Source organism: Chelmon rostratus, chromosome 12 (genome assembly GCF_017976325.1).
Source record: "Chelmon rostratus isolate fCheRos1 chromosome 12, fCheRos1.pri, whole genome shotgun sequence".
In the NCBI taxonomy this organism is placed as follows: domain Eukaryota; kingdom Metazoa; phylum Chordata; class Actinopteri; order Chaetodontiformes; family Chaetodontidae; genus Chelmon; species Chelmon rostratus.
The window spans coordinates 7,142,512-7,164,211 of record NC_055669.1 but is presented as its reverse complement, the minus strand read 5'-3'; the positions used below and the strand labels follow the sequence as shown (position 1 = coordinate 7,164,211).

General features: G+C 42.2%; 1 protein-coding gene across 3 annotated transcripts; it reads left to right on the top strand.

Moving 5' to 3' along the window:
- The first annotated feature begins 603 nt into the window (after positions 1-603).
- sugt1 (SGT1 homolog, MIS12 kinetochore complex assembly cochaperone) lies at positions 604-20,205 on the top strand. 3 transcript variants are annotated; one of them, XM_041949219.1, is made up of 13 exons: positions 604-736; positions 835-880; positions 1,614-1,704; positions 2,020-2,089; positions 2,441-2,511; positions 5,057-5,110; positions 6,369-6,397; positions 6,615-6,640; positions 6,902-6,998; positions 8,356-8,463; positions 16,530-16,620; positions 17,610-17,782; positions 19,402-20,205. In XM_041949219.1, exons 1-13 carry the CDS (start codon positions 723-725, stop codon positions 19,501-19,503), a joined length of 972 nt encoding a protein of 323 aa, XP_041805153.1. In that variant the 5' UTR covers positions 604-722; the 3' UTR covers positions 19,504-20,205. The 3 variants fall into 3 exon arrangements, with proteins under 3 accessions (XP_041805153.1, XP_041805152.1, XP_041805151.1); XM_041949218.1 differs by having other exon boundaries at positions 832-880; positions 6,618-6,640; XM_041949217.1 differs by having other exon boundaries at positions 832-880.
- Positions 20,206-21,700: the final 1,495 nt, after the last annotated feature.

The window sequence follows — 21,700 nt, the reverse complement described above, 5'->3', positions numbered from 1 at the left end:
CTTCACCCACATTTCGTTTACCAGCATCAGAGGTTAAGCGTAAGTAAACACATTTATGCAAGTACAAAATTGAGGTACTTACTTGACTATTTCCATTTTCTGTCACTTTTTACTTCTACTGCAGTTCAGAGGAAATTGTTGTACTTTTCACTTTTTTACATCTTTTTTTTTAAACAGCTTTAGTAACTTTGCAGTACTTTCACACTCTCTAAAGATTGCTTTGATTAAAAAACGTATCCTTTTTACTCAAGTGACATTTTGAATGCAATAACAAGACAAAAATCAGCTGATAGAATATGATGATAGAATATAAAGTAGGTAAATGGAAATGACTGTCTTCTGTTTTAATTTATGTTTTATACACGTCCCTATTTGAATTGGAGTTGCAATAGTGGAGTATTTTTGTGGAATACTTTGAGATATTGCTGTCTACTCCACTACTGCGTTATATTGAGGTTAACAGTGATATATCTGAATAATAAATACCGTATTTTAGGAATGGCAGCCCTTTTTCCACAGCATTGGGACGCTGCCTTGACATAAGTCCTCCAGGCCGTTAGGTGGAGCAGCGGTGGTGTGAGCCGTGTGCAGTCGGATGTTGACAGGCCCGCTGCTGGGCTCGAACTGTGGCTACTGTCGCTATCACGTTTCCAGTGGGCTCCATACCCTACTAGAACTTTCCTGCTACTCCTAGAAACACTGTCCACATCCGCAGCAAAGCCATGGCAACCGAACGGCAAGTGAAATTTTAGTCATGAATTAGCTTTTATTATATTTTCATACAGTGTTTCTACGCAGTTGATTAATGGTTGGTCTCTCCTTTCGCTTTAGCAGTTTCCCCGATAGCTTCATTGACGAAGATCCACAGAAAGCTCTGGAGGTAAACATTAGCGTGAGCTAGCCAAAAACAGATAACATTATTGATTCTACCAAATAGCTCGTGGCTCTTTGGGATTATCACTTCAACTTTAAGTTTTTCTGACCCAGTGTTGTATAAAGGAACTTGAGAGCGGTGTCCGTGATGTTTCTGATGTTGCCACTCATTCTGACACTGTAACTAGCTAGCCAAGTTAGCTAACGTTTACCGTTAGTATCACTTTGAGTGAAGAGCAGGGCGTCATTACAACTTTAAGTAATAGTGCCATTTTTAAGTTAGCAGGACATTATTGCTGTACTTCACCACCATTAAAAACGCAACGTTTCTCAGTGAGAAGGAGTTATTAACTTACCGGGTCACGTTAGTGAGAAAGCCGTTTTTGAAGACATGTCAGGCTGTCAGCATGACAAGCATATAATGTCATCTTCAGTAGTTTCAAGTAGAAGTCAGCAATGAATGCTGTTTTCTTATTATTATTTATTGACCTGACAAAATGTTTAAACGCACTGTCCCATGAACACTATTGCAGTTGAACATGCAATACTATTTAATGCTACTCTGAGCCAACCAGCTCTGCCACTGCTTTATTTGTCAAATAGATCCCAGAAAAGCAAAACTGCCTTTGAAAAATTGTCGGTGGTGACAATGTAGCAAACATAGGAGACAAATGTGTCAGCCAATGTCATCTTTTGTTTGGAGTTACTTTTCCACTTAAATGCCACCTCTCTCCTTGTAGGCACTAAATGAGGCCTTGCAAGCAGACTCCAACAACGCTGAGTGGTTATGCCAGCGTGCCTATGCCCACACACTTCTCAAAAACTACAGCTGTAAGTCTACATCCCTGTTGGTTATAATCATTTAAAAAAAAGGATTCCTGTAAATGTAATCAATTTCTATTGAAAACGGTGATGATGTTGTTTTGGAAACTGCCTACTGTATTGGAGTATTATTTAGTATGGTGCTTCAAACTCCGGGGTAGCCGTTGTGGTCCAGACTGCAGGAAAGAAGATTTCCTATGCGATTCTTGAATTGATAATCTGGCACCAGTCAGCAATCACTGGAGGAAATTATTCCTTTTCTATGTGATGTAGCCTGGGTGAATGTATAGGTGTGATAAACATAGTGATGTCTTCTGTCTGCAGGTGCTGTTGATGATGCCAAAAAAGCACAGCAGCTACAACCCAGCCTTCCCCTGGCTTTCATGCGAACAGGGTGTGTACTATAATATGATGTGTTTTACTGTTGATGGACCCACTGATTCTGTATTATTTTTTTAAAAGTAATATATACACTTGACTGGTAAACATGAGTTATGAGTAGCCAGATTATGAAGTTTCTGACATACTGACTGATACATTTCAGCAAAACTTTTGAGTTTTGTATGAGAAGTACAGCTTTTCTCTTCAGCTAAGCAAACAGTTTTTGTACAAGAATTGCTTTGGTCATTTAACTTCTTTAAAAAGGTATATGATCCAGATTTTGTGTGTCAGAGGATGTCACTTTTAGTGTTCCAATATGAACTAATCTAAGTGTATGTGGCATGTTTTTCTCTCCCAACTGCAGAATAGCAGAATACCATCTAAACCACTATGAGTCAGCACATGCAGCTTTCACTCAGGGACACCAACTGGATGGTGAGTGCAGCCTATTTTGGCCTAAAATACAAACTTTCCATCATCCCACTCTCCATCAACCACTGTTTTCGCAGCAGTACCCTGTCTGCTCCACTCTACTCATTGGCTACAAAGTGCTAAACCTGTGTCCCTTAGCTAGGGATAAAATAGACATGGCAGCTATATTTATATAGCATGTTCAAACACAGAAGCATTTAAAGCTGCTTCACATAATGAAGATAAAAAAGACACAGATAAGAGGAATAAAAGAACATGAAAAAGTTTTGAAAAGAGAGATAAAGGTGAAAAAGTCTATTTTTTTTAGTATAAGTCAATTCCAGCAGAGCACCGTTCAGTTAAAGGCAGTAATGAACATAAAAGTCTTTATCCTGTTTTTATAAGTAGTTACAGTTGGTGCAAATCTGAAATACAATTCAGTATGAATTCAACAAACACATTTGAATTATTGTTAACACCATGGTTTCATGTGTTACAGTAGTTCTGGTCCACAGTGGTTATATTACTGTAGTATTTAAATTAACCATGAAAAAGTTTAAAAACATTGAGCTTCAGTTGGTCTTTAATACATTATCAGGGCCGCAGCCAACAGTTATTTTCATTATCAATTAATCTGCCCACTATTTTCTTGTGACTGATTAACCACTTGACATGTCAGAAACTATGAAAAATGCAACCCCTCTAAAAAGCCCAGGGACGTCTTCAGATACCTTGTTTAACCTACCAACAGTCCAAAACCCAAAGATGTTCTGCTCATTATCACATACTACAAAGACCAAGTCCCCACATGTGAGGAGCCTCGATTTAAAGATTGTTGAACATTAATTGTATTTAATTTGAATTTATTTGATCACTTGATTCTAAAATTGGTCGCAGATTCATTTTATGTTCAACTTAGTGATTAAATGATCAATCAATTCAACTCTATACTGTATGACCTAAATTTTGACCTAATGTGGATTTGACCACGCCAGTTGTTGTAGGATATTCAATATTGTGGTTCATCATTATCTTCCAATTTTGTTTTCACTTTCTATTCTGCATCAACATACTTAAAAACGAAGAAAACTTTCTTTGACTTTCTGTAGATATCATAAGAAAACAACTGGTGACATGCCACAAATTTACAGACCTAAATTATACAACCCTGACTCCAAAAAAGTTGTGATGCTGTGTAAAACATAAATAAAGCAGAATGTGATGACTTGCTAATCCTTTGTGACATATACTTAAATGAAAACAGTAGAAAGATAATATACTTAATGTTTGACCTAATCAACTTCAATGATTTTTGTAAATATCTGCTTATTCTGAATTTGATGCCAAGAACACGTTTAAAACAAGTTGGGACAGGAGCAACAATAGACTGGGAAAGTTGTGTAACGCTCCAAAAACACCTGTTTGGATCATTCCACAGGTAAACGGGTTCATTGGTAACAGGTGATAGTATCATGATTGGGTATGAAAGGAGCATCCTGGAAAGGTACAGTCGCTCACAAGCGAGGATGGAGCGAGGTTCACCACTTTGTAAACACATGACTGTATAAAGGAGATTACTACATGGGCTCAGGAACGCTTCATAAAACCATTGTCAATAAACACATTTTGTTTGCAAATGATTGCATTCTGTTTTTAGTTATGTTTTACACAGTGTCCCAACTGTTTTGGAATCAGGGTTGAACAATTTCTAAAAACCTATTTATAATGGGTCAGCAAGACTACAAGAGAAGCAGTTAAGAGCAGTTCAGATTGCAGGTATTTTCAAGGATAAAAAGAGTTTTTTTCATTGTGTGACATCCTTCAGCAGAAACATATACCACACATGGATTCTCACTTCATAATATTTATATGCTCGTTATTTTGTATTTATCAGTGACCTAGAATCTTGCACTACTTTTGTGATGATTAAAGCAGCTTTGCTATTGACAAGACAGCTGGGGCTGGCCAGCAGAAGGCGAAAAATGAAATGCTAAAGCGGTGGCTATAACAGCATCGCTGTCATCAAGGCATGAATCCATTTTAACAGATATGGTCTTTTTTATAGATGCATGACATTACAGAACATGCTGTTATGTTAAAAAGACATGCTTTGAGTCTTTTTTTGGTTTTTTGGAGCATTGTCCCTGGACTCTGTTTGCAACTGAATAAGTAGCCCAAGTGGTCGGAATTAAATCAGTGGGAAAAGATTACAAAATGGGCTGAGGGTCCAAAAATTGTCAGCGCTATGTTTGTCAAAAGAGCAGTGAATCTATATTTAGAGTTAACAAATTTTGCTGGTAAAATGTGCCTCTCCTTTGACCTGCTGATATAACCCAGAGGAATGTATTAAACACATAATGTATGCCCATAGTAACTTCTGCTTTGGAAACTAATCTATTAAATGAATGCTTTAAGCCCTCTTCAGCACTTAGTCAAACCACTTTACACTTGATTAACACCTCACTGGTGCCCTCACATATTACATTCTCTGATTAAGGCTTTTTCAGCATGTATTACTTTGTCACAAAGCAAGACAGTACATTTCTGTTCTTTTTAATGATTTCAACAGTTTCTGACAAATCATTTGAGGTGTGGATAAAGCGGTGTGAGGAGCTGATGGGAGGTAAGTATGTCGCTAAATTGAGACTTTTGTGACGTCTGTGTTTTTGTATAGATTAGACCAGTATTTAGAGCTGGTATTGGTCTTTTAGGTTTATTATGATTTGTATATATATTTCGTTGTAAATTGTTTGATTGAGCTGATTTATTAATATGTTCAAATGTAACACATGTAAGTACACAATATTGCCTATAGCCGTCTTTAGTTTAAAAAGTTTAAGGCTTCACAATCCATTACTCTAACCTCTATGTACTCCCTGCTATCCAACACTAAACTAAATGGCGCAGTCAGGGAGCCGATCAGCCCATCTGATCACCAAATGAGCTTGTGCACATCCATAAAGCTACAGTATGTTTAGGCAGTGGAGGAGTGTGCAGGCAGAGCTGCTTAGTCCAATAAAAGATGCATGCCATGTCTGGGTGGTGTGTTTTCTGGTGATGCCTGGGCCTTCTGGATCATCTCAAGTAAACAAGAGCATGAGTTTTGACAAACACGCTTCACACCCACATGCACACGTACTCCCAGGAGCGGTATGATTCATCAGAGTTAACGTTACTGATGTTTGAAAGCCCCCGATGAGACCCAGCCCCTTCATAGGCCTGCTCGCAGACAGCATTCGCACACACAAACAAATGCACACCAGGGTGTTTTTGAAACTTGAAAGTACCCTACTTGCACTTGCTGACGCTCACACCAGGAGCAGTCGTCATGTCTTCTGGTGACAGTGTGTTTACCGCCAACCAACACACGCACAGCACATGGTTATTCCATCACATGTGGCACCCTACTTGTTTAATAAAACAAAGACAGGCACACACACACACAGACACACACACACACACACTCTCTTTTCCCCAAACAGCCCCCCTCGTCACCATTTCAAACGTGACCTCATTAAGACAACATTAACACGCCTCCTATCATCTCATCTCTCTTCCCTCTCTGTGCTCTCTCTCTGTAATGAAGTCAGTGAATAATGTATGATAGCTTGCTGGTAAACGGTGATCAGGCTTGCTTGGGCTCACAGGGCTTTTAATGGGCGTGGATGGACCAGTAAACAAACTGGTGGCAAGGATGGGAGTGTGTGTGTGTGTGCGCATGTGTGTGCATCTGTCTGTATATGTTGGGCCATATCTGTCTGCTATCTGTGGACAAGTGTGTGCTATTATAGCTTCATCCTCATGTTTTAGAGTTCGATTTAGCTTAAGGGGTGTATTTAGTGTTTCCTGCCACACACCAGTATTTCTCCTCTCCTTTACAGAGCTGGCACAGATCGGCAGCAGCAACACGGTGAGTTTCTCTGCACGGCCACTCGGGGGCACTGTTGCTCTCAGCATCAGTAGAGAGCAGCAACCCGCCTGCCCGCTTCAAAGACAGAAGCCTTACTAAGCTTCTTTTGTCATTGTTATGTTTTTCCTCATTTTTGTCCTTTTTGTTTCATCCCTCTGCCTCATCACCACATCCTCCTCTCTAATTGTCGTCCCATCTTGGGGCTTGAATGACCCAGCAGACAGCAGCAGTTCCACCAGTGAAGTAAGTGCATGTAAATGTTTATTTTATTTATTGTACCATACTAATGATTCACCAAGCCTTACTGTGTTAAAGCAGCTCTATTCTGTATAATAACTTGGTCAAAACAATGCACATTAACATACATGTTAATGATAAGTCCTTTTAAGTATTTGAAGTTCTTGGTTTTGTGAAGTTTAGATATTGCATTCATCATACTTGTGGTGAAAATAGAGAAAGTCTTCAGACTTTTTAAATCAATTTTGCTTGTTTTTTTTCTTGCAGACATGACTGGTACCAAACAGAATCTCAAGTCATTGTCACAGTCATGGCAAAAAATGTACCCAAGGATGGTGTGTGTGTCAACTTCATGGAGAAAGAGGTATAAACACACGCTTTAATGTGGCATTGAAGTGAAGATAGTCTGTTTGTGTGTGTGTGTGTGTGTGTGTGTGTGTGTGTGTGTGTGTGTGTAGAGCAGAGATGGGTTAGCTCTTGGGTGTTTCCTCAGGGGGGCCCATTAGATGGGTCTCACACTCACACACACAGACACACACACACACTCTCCCCATGGACCCAACTATGCCTCCAGTGGTGCCTTGTTAACATTGCTCCCAAAGTACAGATCTAAGAACAATTTACCCTCCCCAGCTTCTCCAACCTCCTAATTGTCTGTAGATAGAAGGCATAACTGATCTAGGATCAGCTGCAGAGCCCTCAAGGGGCAATCCTCTTTCTTGCTTTTTTTCTCTTTTCCTTTGTCTCTCTCCTTCTCTCAGAGGGGTAACTGCAGGGCACCCCAGGGAACAGCTTTGTCTTTCCTAATAGAATAACAAACTGAGTTTACCCCATTTCAAAAGAAATAGTTCACTAGCTCCGAATCATACAGTCACTTGTTAAGCTCCCTCTGTGGTGTGAAGTACAGATAAGTTCATATATTTTTTACTAGGTCAGTATATACAAAAGAAATTAAAGATGAAAGGCAGTGGTTCCAGTTATTTTCCCTGGTGACTGAATATGCAGCAGCTGTATACCTACAGACAGCGCAGGAATTCAACTGGAAATGAATATTAAGGCTTTGATAGTTTTGTGGAATTGCCCAAAAGCTACTTTGGCTAACTTTCCAAGCTTTTATCCCCGATGAACTACTTCTAACATACATTTGGTCCCAAATCAGACAAGTCCACTTTTAGAGAAGTGGTAGGTGGTGAATTGCAAACTATTACAAGTTGAAGTGATGTACTGCACAGGCGAATTATGCCTCAAGTGGGCAGTTTTTAGTGCTTTTCTATACGAGGGCAGCATTTGCCAAGTGACGAGTGAGTAAGGAGTGTGAGGATTTGGGCCACAGCCGAGGCCACGTCCCTCTAAACCAACAAGCCATCCACCCAGTGAGTGATGGGCTGTTACGAGCTGTCTGACCCCCCTCATCACTGGTCACTCGCTGGCTGAAGGGGACAGGGCGAGGATACTCCTGGCCGTCACACCAGCCACATCAGATGATTATTCTCATGGACAAGCTTGACACCTTCACCCCCCTCACTCCTTATCTATCTTTTTGTTTTGTGGGTTTCCTGCAGACTGCAGTTAAGTAAAATGAAAATATTGAGGCCACAGTTTCAACACAGGAATTGTTACAGTTTTTAAACAATTTGTATGTTTTCCTATCGGTTATTGTCACATTTAATGGTAACCAATGAGGAGTAACACTGAATGTCTGGTGTCTGTGCTCTCTTCAGCTCTTTGCCATGATACAGCTGGCATCAGGGGAGAACTTCAACCTCCACCTTCAACTCCTGCACCCCATCATCCCCCAACAGAGCAGCTTCAAGATCCTCAGCACCAAGGTATCCCACTTTTAGTTTAGCTAGTGCTTTTAGTGTGTTGTTGAAACTTCTAAATCAACAGAGAGATTGCTGCTATGCAGATTTTACATTCTCGTTTACATTTACGATGATTTGACAGGTTTAACAGACATGTTACTGTGACAGATGACATGCTCTTGAAGCAGAAACAAACTGTGTCACGCTTGCTTTCAACACAAATCATGTTAAATGGTCCAATGTGCACTAAAAGTCACATCAAAGCATCGTGTGTTCTCTAATTTTGGACCACACAGGCCAAAAAACTGACGGCTTTTGTCCTTTGCTGGGGTCACAGTGTCTGGGACTGAGAGACACTCAATAATTTAAGGCGATAAAATGGCCTCAAACTAAGCAGGTGACATAGCTGCCGGGATACAAATGGTCTCGAAGTTTTTTAGCGGTGCATTCAGGTCAAGGGAAAGACAGGAAAATACATGTCCACTGTGCGGAGTCGTGAAATAACAAGGAATTTAACAAATGGGTTATTTTACAGATCATACCGTATGACCTGTTTCACACATACAGTAGTGCTAGATGGTAGTTTTGAGATGTTTTTCCTCCACAGCAAGCCTAACTGTAGGGGAAAAGAAAACTGTTTACCACTTTACAACTTTCCTGAGCTGAAAAACATAAACAAACAAGGAAGAATTTTTAGGTCAGGGAAAGTTTTTGAAAGTCAACGAAAAGTCATTGAATTTTACTCAGAGTTAGATGGAACGCTGTATGTTGCCTTGACGTCCTGGTAGTTCCTCTCAACAATAAAGAGGCAGACTATTAAACATGTCAGGGAACATCTTTTATGTCGCCATAAAGAAAGTATGGCGTAGTACTGTCACACACTGGAGAAATGCGGGTGCTCCTCTGACTACCCCTCAAATCTCTGAACCGCAGTTTAGCCAGAGAGCATGAAATTGCGTGACATCCTCTCAGTATGTCCAGGCATTTATTGTCTTAATAGCTGATCAGTGATCATTGTTGTGCCTTTGTTAAAAATGTTAATTAATTCAGGAACAATAAAAAGGGAAAGAAGACAACCATGCCAGTGTGAGTTTAAGCAGCTCACTGAAATTGTGGCTGATCATTACTTGGGTTACCACTCTGAGATTAACATCATAATCTCTTCAGTAATTTAAAGCAGTGTAAAGTACGCTGTCACTACCTATAATTCCTTAATGCTGGTAAAGCCCACTGTGGTTGGAGCAGAAATGAGAAAATCCACTCTGGCTGTATACAGTGCGGCTCCTGTGGAGACTAACAGGAGATTCACGCATATGCACAAATCCTCACTCCTACACACACAGTACACACACATTTATTAGGACTTGCTGAGAGTTCCTCAGCACTGTTTAAGGTGATTATGGGCCTAATGAGTAGGAAGAGCACTTTTTACTATAGACTAATTAGTGTGTATTCTAGAGGATGTGTGCTAATGAGTGTGCTGGCTGAGCGTGTGCTGATTCAGGTTTTAGACCACTGTCAGGTTTTAGCCTGAGGATCAAGAGGCAGGTTTTTGTGTGAGTTGTTTTTTATGTTTTTTTTCTTTGTTTGTTTGGGTTTCTTAGCGTTAAGGAGGAGGAATTTGTTTTTTAGGACATTGATCAATCCGTTCTTGTCAATACAGTACAACATAACGCTCTGCTTTCTTCCCTGGGATATTATGTATTCCTAAAATTGTTATTCACATGATGGTGGCTGGTCTTTCCACAGTGTTTGAACACAGAATCCTCCAAAGCATCTTTAATTGTATCATATTATAAGTAAATCAAAAACTCATGAGATGATCATTTATAGTTACCATAGAAAGGGGATCATTGTCATGTTATGTACTTACTGTCACTGAACACATTTGGTCCAAATATAACTAATACTTACATATAAAGTATTAATGGCTGATACCAACCAAGCACGACTGAGTGGACACCTGAACACACAGACAGGATATATGGCAAAATGTGTAATCTGGTTTACTCATTCTTGATTAGATTCTCTCTGACTTAAATCTCATATTTTGACAATATTAGGTCGGCTTTTCTCCGCAAATACAAATATGAGCTGCAGTTTTCAATGAATTATTTGCTGCATCTGCATATGTTTAACCCCTTATTTGCTAAGGCACCAGCTCATGTTGCATTCAGTACCCGGACTGGTTCTGGGACTGCCCTCCCGATGCAGTTCTGCCATAGGATTTCTATGACTACACCAAGTCTTGAAAATAAATCAAAATGTAGTCATCTTGACTCCACGTTAACTTCCACCAAAGTTGAACTCCACATGAGGCAAGAAAAGTTTATTACTCATAAAATTATATTATAGCAATAATCTTGTCTCCTAATAATCCAATAGGAGACAGACGACCTTTATGGGAAATGAAAAAGAGATGCAATAAGACGCAGAAAATATACACACACACTACATGAGTAGAGTGGAGAGAGGATGACATCAATACAGCTGATTTTTTTTTCTAGAATACTAAGGTAAATGCTGTCAAATGCATTATAAAATACCTCATGCATGATATGAATGTCTTGTTGAAAGGCAGAGCAGTGCAGCCTGTAGTGATTTTAAATGGCCACAAAAGTGAAAAACCCCTTTGTGAATCTCGACTTTTGGCCGTTTAATTTAATAAACAATATTACAATATGTTAATAAAACAATAATGCCTTATTGTTAATGTTGTTGAACAATGGGTTTCAAGAATATTTGACATGTAAACATGCAATAACTTATTTTAATAGTAGTGGGAAAGAGTTGTAGACACATTAACATCCCCAAGTTGATATGGCGACTTTGCAAGCAAACAGATGCTTAATTAAAGTGACTTTCTTTTAGCTCTCTTTTTGGTCTCCACCACAACACTGAGAGAAATATCTGCCTCTTAACCTGCTGAATTCTCCACTAAGTTCACTAGCTGCTGTTTGGTGCTGAGCAGGCAGCGTGCATTGGGTTTTTTGCTGTATGTCTGCTGAAAACATAATGTACCAGAGTTTAAATGGGATGTTAACCTCTGGAACATTATTATTGCAAGAATTTTGATTATAGCTGCTTTTAGAAGTTTGGCTTCTTTTGTGAAATGAAAAAAAAGGTCTTGTCAAAAAAATGTCTTTATATGTCTTAGTAATAACAAACATTTCAAACAATACCCAGCCTTATATGTTCCTGCTGGCTCTGTATCTGTTTAGCATCAGTTAACTAACATAAACAAAAACCAAGGGCTTACACCAAGTGCCTAAATAGATTTGCTGTGGCATTAACATTGAAAATTCCCAAAGAAGCCAAGCCACAGAGCTTCTGAATGCGATGATGATATTTATTTTGGTTTATTTTCCAGCAAGGCAACAGGGGGATTGAAAGGGCAGTGCACGATCACGGGTGCCACCGTAGCAAAATGTTGTTGGGAAATTTGATTAGTAGTGTTATATAACCTGACATCTATGTTGTGTGCTTTATGTCCACTGGCTACACGGTGCCGAGTAGAGGCTGACCTGCACAGAAACTGCCCCCTCTCAAAAAAGCACTCACTCTCACTCACTTTCTCACTTTTCCATGGCAACAGCAGACACTGCATACCAGAGGTGCACGTGGGTTGCAGCTTAAACAAGGGCTCAGTCTTACAGAGACCACAGCTGAATATGGTCTTCAACTCTCTCTTCCCTCTAAAGTCTGTCTCTTTTTCCCTCTATCTTGATCATTTACCGTCATTGCCTTTGTTTTGTCTCTTATCTCTCCATGGCCACTCCCCCACACACACACACACACATTCTGTCTTTCTCTCTGTCTTGTGTTCATACAAACACACACATACACACACACACCTACTTCTAGGATAACGAGAGAGTGTACAAGCCCTCCTCCTTTCCAACAAAGCCCTGACTGTTCCCTGGTCCACCGGGCTCCTCCGGTACACATGGCCCCTACACACACACACACACACACACTGAGCACATAACCCTCATCAGTAACTACTGGTCAAGACTGCATAGAAGCAGCTAACTCCTCTAAAACTCTCCAGGTGAAATGCGTGTGCACACGTGCACGACAATGTGAGACACCCCAGCAAACTGAGCAGCTTTCTCAATGCGTATCTCATTTTAATATTTTGGAGCCATTTCATTTTTCTGAAGCCAAAGAGCCACTGGGGGAAAAAAACATTCAAATGAACAACGGCATCAGCAAATCAAGTTTCTCCAGATTGGCATGCATCCCTAATGAGTGTTTAAAAAAAAATGCATTGCCCTCGGAGCTGTTGATTCCCAACCAATGTCGGTCTGTCTGTCTCAGTAATAGGCTGCCCTGCACTCTTCGCTCCACAATGTTTACGCTTCATCTCCTCGCTGTCTTTAAAGACAACTTAGCAGGGGGGGGGGGCTAAGCCGGGTGTGAGTGTGCGCACGCACACACATACAAATACGGAGGCTGAACAGTAATCTTTCAACACACTTGTGCCATTTACACAAAGTATTTGGAGTGTGTGTGTGTGTGTGTGCGTGTTGTCTGTAGCACATTATCGTCAATGCGACCTCCTCCTGTCCTCCACCACGACAGACATTCCAACCGCAGGGGTCACCGCAACAACGGGGAGCCAATTACACACCAGTGTGTTTGATCAGAACAGACGGCTGACGCACACACACTCAGACGCGTGCGCGCAAACACACTCAGCGCAATTTCAAATCCACACTCGCTCGTTCATTCACTTCCAAACTCATCTCTTTGGAAAATAGCTAAAGTGGCGTCTCCGCTCTTTAATTTGCATGCCTGTCAACGTCTAAGAATGTTTATATTTATTTCATTTATGCGTCTTTCTAGCCGAGTTTGTTTTGAAATCCGCTGGGATCTGGAGAAAGAGGGAGAAGATGCTGGGTGAGGAGTCGTGGCAGGGAGAAGGAGGGGGGCGATGGTTACAAACACATGTGACAAGCGACACAGGACCCCAGTGCCCCTCTGTAAATAGCATGTGTGTGTGTGTCCACATGTATGTGTGTGTGTGTGTGAGTGCAGTATTGTATAGTCCAGCCCCTGGGGTCCTGTGGGTGGCGGCCCCTGTATGTGGCTCTGCTGTCACTTTCCTTTACGAGCCATTGCTTTGCCTGTCACACACAGAGAAACACACACAGAGAGACACACACACGGCGCCTGGCCTGCCATATCCCTTAAAAGCCAGGAAACACAGATGTGGCAGCAGATTAATGTTGTATGGCCCAGGAGCACGCAGAGAAGCACACACACTTTGACACACACAGAGCGGCGTCTTGAGCTCTGCTGCACTTCACACTACAGAAACATTGAAGACAATTATGGCACCTGCAAACTACGGCTGGTAATTTTAAGATGATCACATTTAATTTGCTTGGTGTGCAATCTTTGGCCCTTTTCTGGTCTTGGACTGGCCTCAGATGTCGGTTGATCATTAGCAAATGAATTTAAAACAGAACAGTCAGACAGGCTGTTGAGTTTCTGCCTTGTTAAAAGTGAAAACTCAAACTCTACAGGCTAGATAGCTGAACTAAGATTTATTTTGGAGTTAACGTCAGAGCATGCAACTGTTCACCCATGGGGGTAAACAAAAAATCTAAATGCGTAATAAAAAAGACATGAGATCTAAAGAAATCTGAATGAGAATTACAAGCACTGCTACAAAGGCCATATTAGTTTGAACGCCAATTAGCAGCATTTGTCAGCCATTAGAGCAGGTCTGAGAAATCAGCATTTTGATACCTACTCAAGTCTTCAAAGCACCAAGAGACCCCTGATAGAGCTCAAAGCCCAGATTTCAGGTGCATCTGTCAACAAAGCAAAAATTATTTAATATGTCAAGAGGAGCTGTCTCAAAAGTCGATTGAAATCGGTTTATCAAACAAAAGCGGTCACAATTGATGAACGGGGTTGAATAAATCTGCATAGAAACACTGATGTATCCTGGATTATTTAGCAGTGCTAACAGTTTGTTATGGACATCAACCTTTGTTATTTCTAATTTATTTCTGAGAAAACATCAGTCTGCCATGGCTGGTGATATGAACGCTACATTACCCATGAGCCTTAGCCACTCTCACCAAGGAGAAATAACCAATTGGATGCGTGAATCAGAGCTGTAGCATATTTAAAATCATTTAAGGGTCAGTCCAAATCAGGTTTTGGACAGAGTAAAAACAGCTGCACCCACCTCTATAGTTTAAAAAGTCTCTGATGACACTCAACAGCAGAGCTGGACGTGGTCAGGTGACATCTGTCATGCTTGTGTTATTTGGCACGGTGCTATAGTGCCACGATACTGGGGCTAAAACTAACAGTTGTTCCATTATTGATTAATCTGCCGATATTTTTTTCGAGTAATGGTTTTCTGTCAGAAAACAGTGAAATGTGTCCATTATAATATCTGACAGCCCAAGATGAGGTATTCAGATGCCAACTGTCCGAAGCCCAATGATATTCAGTTTTCTTACATATACGACAGAAATCTTCAAATTCTCGCATTTGGTAGCTGAAACCAGAGAATGTGTTGGATTTTTTTTGCAAAAAAAATAACTAAAACGGTTAATTGATCATTGATTAATCAACTAGTTGTTGCAGCTCTACACAGTACATCTTTTTTCATGTACTCCCTGTTCATACAGTATGCTAACTGTAAGTGCTTGGTTAAACTTTGTGCGACTTCAGCAGAAGGCTTCTGTCCAGGTTTGTTCCAAACGGCCACATTTGAAAGCGGGTTGAAATGTTGGCCATCATAAAGAGGGGTGAGACACGATGAATTATTTAAACACCTGTATAACAATGCACATTCTCCGGCTGTCTCTCCTGGACGACGTTCGTAGTGCTGAACTCTTTCTCTGCTTTTCACACCAGGCTAGTCAGTGTTAAGTGGGTGTGAATTGTTGCCTCCTGAATGTTACAGAAATTGTCAGGCACAGACTCCAATTCTGATGCGGGAGACCTGTGGTGATGTCTGAATTCAAACTCGCACCATCCGACTGCTGGTGCGAGCTTGCAGAAAGTCAGGTGACATGTTCTTTTGAAGAATGGATGTGAATTGTTCGGTCAGTAAGCTGTATTCTCCACAGACATCTTTTTTTAGTTTCTCAGCCCTTCGCAGGTGAGCCGAAAAGTTAATTTCGGACACTGCACAGATGCCTCGCAGTGCACGAAGCCCTCTGTGGGGCCGAAAGCGCTGACACATACCAAAGCGATCTATCAGTGTGCCACTACTTGCACGAGCTCATCAGCTCGGCGGAGAAGGTAGCAGCAATCACGCTGTCTTATTTCCTTCAATCTGCTCCCCTCACTCACGCTTCACTCAGTGCAAGTCAGCCGCTCTGCCTCCTCATCGCTAACCTTGTCTACCTCTCGGCTCCCTCCTCCTCTGGCCCCCCTCATAAATGAATCATCACATCGCCCAGCAGAGCAGAAATGTTCCTTAATTGCACCGACATAGCCGGCTCTGTCTTTCACGTGCACACATATCAAACACATGCACCGTTAATGGTTGGTAGGGGGGGTGTGCGCAGAGGAGGGGGTTGGCACTGCAGCTCGCGTGTCTCGCTGGTATGTGCCCTGTCAATGCAGCTCAGTGTTAAAAGCGTGTGTCCATGTCCTCTCTCCCCTCATTGTTTTCCTCCTCTCCCATGTTCTCCTGGTGTAATGATTTGGATCAGATGCTGCTGTGTGGAATTAGGATCCCCCCCCCCCTCCTACTCCCTCTCTCCCTCCCTCTGTCTCTCACACTGGCCCTCTGGCTGACAGGCATCTCGTTAGTGCAGTATGTCTGTCAGTGAGGTTCGAGATTGAGCTGTGCCCCCGCATATCCCTGATGTCTCTCTCTCGCTCACACACACACACAAACACACACTCGCGGGCTGAGTTGACGACGGCTCAGAACAGACAGTCTCTCTGGCCTCATAATGATCTGATGTCCTGTACTTTTAAGATGTCACTCTAATGGAAGCGTTATTTTTGTCCCGTGCGCCGAAGAAAGACCATTTTGCTAAACATTGTCATCCCCCTTGTTCCCTCTTCTTCTCCTCCCCCTCCGCATCGCCCTCCTCTTCTGCCAGGTGGAGTTCAAGATGAAGAAGACAGATGCCATCAGATGGGAGACGCTGGAGGGAGAGGGACAGGAGTCCAACATCAAACACTTCAATCCTAGTCAGTCCACAGCTTCTGCATTTACACTCTTTCCCCCCCAACCATCCTCCTGTCTCTGCTCTCATCTCTCTCTGTCTCTCCCTCTCTCCCACACCCTCGTCTTATTCCCCTCTCTCTCTCTCTCTGTGCAAAGATCAATATAAGCTCCTGTGTTTGTCTGTACTGCACTAAAATGAGAGTGGGCAGTCAAGCCCTGCTAGAGTCTTTCATTAGTCTGACGGTGAAAGCAGGCAGGGAGAGGGAAAGGTATGACAGCAAAATATGACTCAGTATTTTAGCCCACACATTCCTATTACTGACAGGATTAATTACTTATGTAAGTGTGTGTGTGTGTGTGTGTGTGTGTGTGTGTGTGTGTGTGTGTGTGTGTGTGTGTGTGTGTGTGTGTGTGTGTGTGAGGGGGAGAAAAAGTTAAGTGGGCAGCCAAAACCATCCTATCCATGCAACCAGCTCAGCCTAACAGGACGCACTGTTTAAAAAGTGCCTGCTTATAATCACTCGGGCTACTGTTACATCCAAACACGATATTTGACATCTGATTTTATGGGATCACATTGCCGTATGTCCACACTTGGCCTGAATATGTCTACTGTGCGTCTGGCCCTGTATTTATGTAAATCTGCGTCTGGATTACATTTCCTGCTCTCCCTCTCCATCTCTTGTTGGGATTATTGTGGGCGTATTTCATCAAGGAAACATAGAAATCAAATCGCCATGTGATCCCTCGGCGTTTAAGTTGGATGATTCAGTTGCAAAGTGAGCAAAATGAATTCGCTTAATACATCTTGGTGTGATTACATGATAAAAGTCAGGCTGTTAAATTGCATGCAGTTAAAATTTCAATTAAAAACATAGTTGGAACAGTTGGATTGTTTCACAGAAGCAGTAACATGCTTGTTTGTTGCCTCTCAGCGGCTTTAAAATCTCTCTGACTCGGTCTTTAACTGCATCTGTGTGAACCCTTTTGACACGTTTCCCTCGTCCATCAGATCAGTACCCGTCATCGTCCCACTACGCCCACAAATGGGACAAGATGGTGGTGGACCTCACCGAGGAGGAGAAAAACGAGAAGCTGGAGGGAGACGCAGCGCTCAACAAGCTCTTCCAGCAGATCTACTCCGATGGCTCAGACGAGGTCAAGCGAGCCATGAACAAGTCCTTCGTAAGTATTAAGTGACACTGACAAAGGGACCAAGCAGTGAGGCAATGAGGAATCAGGAGTTGAAAACCTGGGTTTTTATTTACCTTGAAAAAATGCGAATACAATATAAAACAAAATTCTAATAACTAGACGTTCAAAGAGGTCAACGAAATATAACTAATAAACAAGGTTTAAACAGAACAAACTGACCTGACACATGTAGTGGTTTGGTCAGAACAAATTGTGTACAAGGAGTCAACAAGCTGGACGACAACCACAACTAAATACAAAGCAAAACCAAGTTTTGAGTGAGTTTTATCTAACTCATATTAAGACTTTAAGGTATGCATAATTAAGGGTGTGGCTGCTTTGAGTGACAGCTTGCCGCTTGTGTTCAGCAGCCAGGCTTTATTAAGACCACCTCAGCTCCACCCACGCGCCACCTCTTCGCCCACATTTGGTTTGGAAAGGAGTTATGCTGGGCCGAGGTAGCGACGGCCAAGTCAGCACGCTCCAGGATTTACATTTCCTCAGCCCTCAGTCACGCCCTTTTCTGCACCAGGAAGAGACCTTCCCCAACAACCACAGTAATTAAAAGACAAAGACACAAATAATTCATGTGACAGCAGATTCTCTGTATAACCCTACAGTGTTAATGTGTGCACTCCATATCAACAATGTGAGGTTAAGAGCAAATAAAGACTCCAAATTAAACAAACAGTGTAATGTTAATTGTTTGGGTGCAGCTGACTGCAAATGAAGTGAACCCATGTAGGTGGCAAACTAATGAGGTGAGCGAGTGTGAATTTGGACAACATTACCATGTGTGGCTGTGGCCACCACAGCTGCTAATCAGCAAACACAGTGCCACAGTAGCCGGCGATATTTGGCACACAAGGATTCGGTGAGATTAAACTGCAGGTATCGCCATGAACTTCAGCATGTTCTTTCTGTGCCGCTTGAAATGAGTTCGTAAAGGAAATTCACGCTTTATTGCACACAAGCCTGTAGACAAATGTTAATTTGGGCCATTGAAAAAACAGTAAAACATCATTCTTTTTTTATTTACACACGCGACTGTAAGTGAAAGCAATACAACACCAGCAGTGTGGACTGATGCTGCAGCGACAGATTGTCTAGTTGAAGGGCTTCTGTCAGAGTGCGTTCATGTGTGCGGAAGCATGTGTACGATAGCTAATTGTTGATTAGCTATCACACACTCTGTGTTATTAACGCCATCCTCTCATGATGCTGGAGCACTACGGTACTCTTGAAAAAGCATTTTCTGTCATTTCCAGCACACAACCTAAAGCTGAGGTTTTAACATTCATGTCGAGTAGACCCTTCTGCATTTGGAGCAGAAGACCTTTAGGAGAGTAAAGGTCAGCTTATATGGAAATCAGCATTTGGAATTCTTTGACTTTTTAGCCTATTATGAAATAACAAGAAAATTATGCTCAAAAGTTATTGAGAGTTGCTGGTAAAAACCTTCTTCATCAATACTTATGGACTCAATAGATGCTGCAGTGGACTTATCTAAGCCTGAAGCAGAGAGAAGGTGTTGCGTAACTACAGCATTAATGAAACGAGGGCTCATTCCACTGAAGTAATTTCCCCCTCCGTCTCTCCTCCCTGTGCAGATGGAGTCAGGCGGTACAGTCCTGAGCACCAACTGGAAAGATGTGGGCAAGAGAAAAGTGGAGATGAGCCCACCGAACGACGTGGAGTTCAAGAAGTACTGAGCACCTCCCTCCCTCTCTCCCCTCTGACGCCATCTTTCTTCACATTTGTCCGTCTGAGCTCCAGCGGGAGTCCTTGTCGCTCTGCAGTCTCCGTGGCCGTCCACTTCCTCCTCTTCCCGGCCCCTCAGTCGTGCTGTCGCTCTGGTGTTCTCACTAAGCGCAGGGAGCCACAGTGTTCCCACTTTCACTCCACCAAACCACTCATGGCCTACTCTCTGCAGCACCTCACCACCAGATGGGCTCAGTTCATTTGAATAATCTGTTGAACGGATTGAGTTACATTATCTGATTTTTAAAGGCCCACGGACTCAAAAGGGATTAAAATATGACTGACAGACCTGAAATGCTCCATTTTAACTTTCACATCCGGTTTTAGACATCATTCTTCTCTCCTCTGCCTCTCCTGGTTTTCTCAAAACGCCCACAGCCTTTCTGTTCGGGAGCCTTTCATGACTTGCTATTTATCAGCACTGTACAGAAATGTAAAGTTCTTAAAATAACCAATTGAGATGTTTAAATAACAACCCAATTCCATTTCTCCTCTCATGCAGTTTTTTTTTCTGTGCACTGAGTAAAAAATCAACAGCAATACTCTACAGGCTTGTCTGGAATCTGTGTGACATGTCAGCCAGTGGCTTAGCACCGGCCGCTCCCTCAATGTGATTCAAGCTTCACTGTAAATAAAAGATTTGTTGTTTGGCTCACAAACTTTGTCTCGTGTTTTACGGTTTGTTGTCCCTGGAAACTGTTTTGGACAGGTTCGAAAGTCTCGGAAGGGATTCATCCGACGTAAACAGCAATACATTATGACAGGGAGCCGTGCTCCGTGATTATGTGCTGGGAGGAATGAAATGTGGCATCACTGATAGGAGTGGAGGCAGTTCAGATATGGCTGACGGCTCGAGGATGTGGTTCACGTGTCGTGGTTCGATTGGTATCGAGACGGAGAGCCCGGAGTCGTTCGGCCAGCAGGCGGGGACGCAGCCCTGAGGTGAAGTGGTGATTTACAGTCGGAGATGTGGGAGAGCGGACACCTCCCCTGTTCTCCAACTACATATATGCGGCAGCTGTAACTGTGAGGAGGCGTCCTGCCGCGGCAAGAGAGCATTAATATGGATCAGCCTCCTAACCGCATCATCAAGCCTCTCACACTGAGTTAAGTGTTAAATTCATCACACATCGTTTCATCTCTCGTGACGATCAAACGCCCGTTTGTGACTCTGGATGGAACTCTTAGCTTCATAACACTCGCACTCACACACACACACAAGCTCACACTCCTACACTATCCCTGACACACACAAACACACCGCCCCCATCCTTACCCCCTACCCCTGCCTGAGGCGGCTCTGTGACATCAAAAGGAGCTAAGCGCTTTGCATCGTGGGTAAGATCTGGGAGCGTGACGGCTACAGAGTCTTTAGTCTCATTAAAGAGTTGTAGAGTTGCAACTCTCAACATTAAAGAGCTCTGGAAACTTCTTTCTGCTCATCCCTTTGGAGCAGCTACCAGATGTGACACATCTCAAAACTGAAAAGTGTCTTTGAGCACATGAGGGATAGAGAGAGAGAGAGGGGGGTATTCCCAAATCAACCTAATGATTAGTTAGAAGAAATATGTATTTACAAACAGGATGTTAAGTCATTCGGTCAATAACAACGAAAAAGGGGGGGCTGACACTTTAAAGTTTACTTAAAAAAGTTTATTCAGAGATATTGCACTTTGAGATTGCCTCTTGAAAATACATTAAGATGAAAGTTTGAGAGCGAGCCAATACAGTACATTGTTTTAACGGGAGCTACTCATGGTGACAGAACAGGAGAAGGAAAGGGTTAAAAACACAGGAGTTGGACAGATTTCTCACTCAAGTGACGAAGAGTCACAACGAAGGATAGCTACTATTAAAGCCAGCTGGCTGCTATTGGGATACGTTGCGCCCTATACATTTATTTACATCAAAAAGCAAAGAATGAAAGCAAAGGAGGGATTAGCAGCTCTATAAACACAAGCTTGTCTGAAGTCCCTACAGATAAATGGGTGCTGTTAAACATGTGAAATCAATGCATTTAAGTGAAAGCAGACAGCTTGATATCAGGTCTTCTGTTCTCTTGACGATCTGAATGGTAGCAGGTATGTTTCTGAGCCGACTGTGTACCTTTACATGTGAGATCATGTCTGGCCTGGATTCTGTACCATG

Bases quoted from the DNA above. Each gene is read 5' to 3' on its own strand.
- sugt1 (XM_041949217.1), top strand. The intron at 881-1,613 runs GTAAACATTAGC...CTCTCCTTGTAG, and splicing joins ATCCACAGAAAGCTCTGGAG to GCACTAAATGAGGCCTTGCA. The intron at 2,512-5,056 runs GTGAGTGCAGCC...TGATTTCAACAG, and splicing joins TCAGGGACACCAACTGGATG to TTTCTGACAAATCATTTGAG.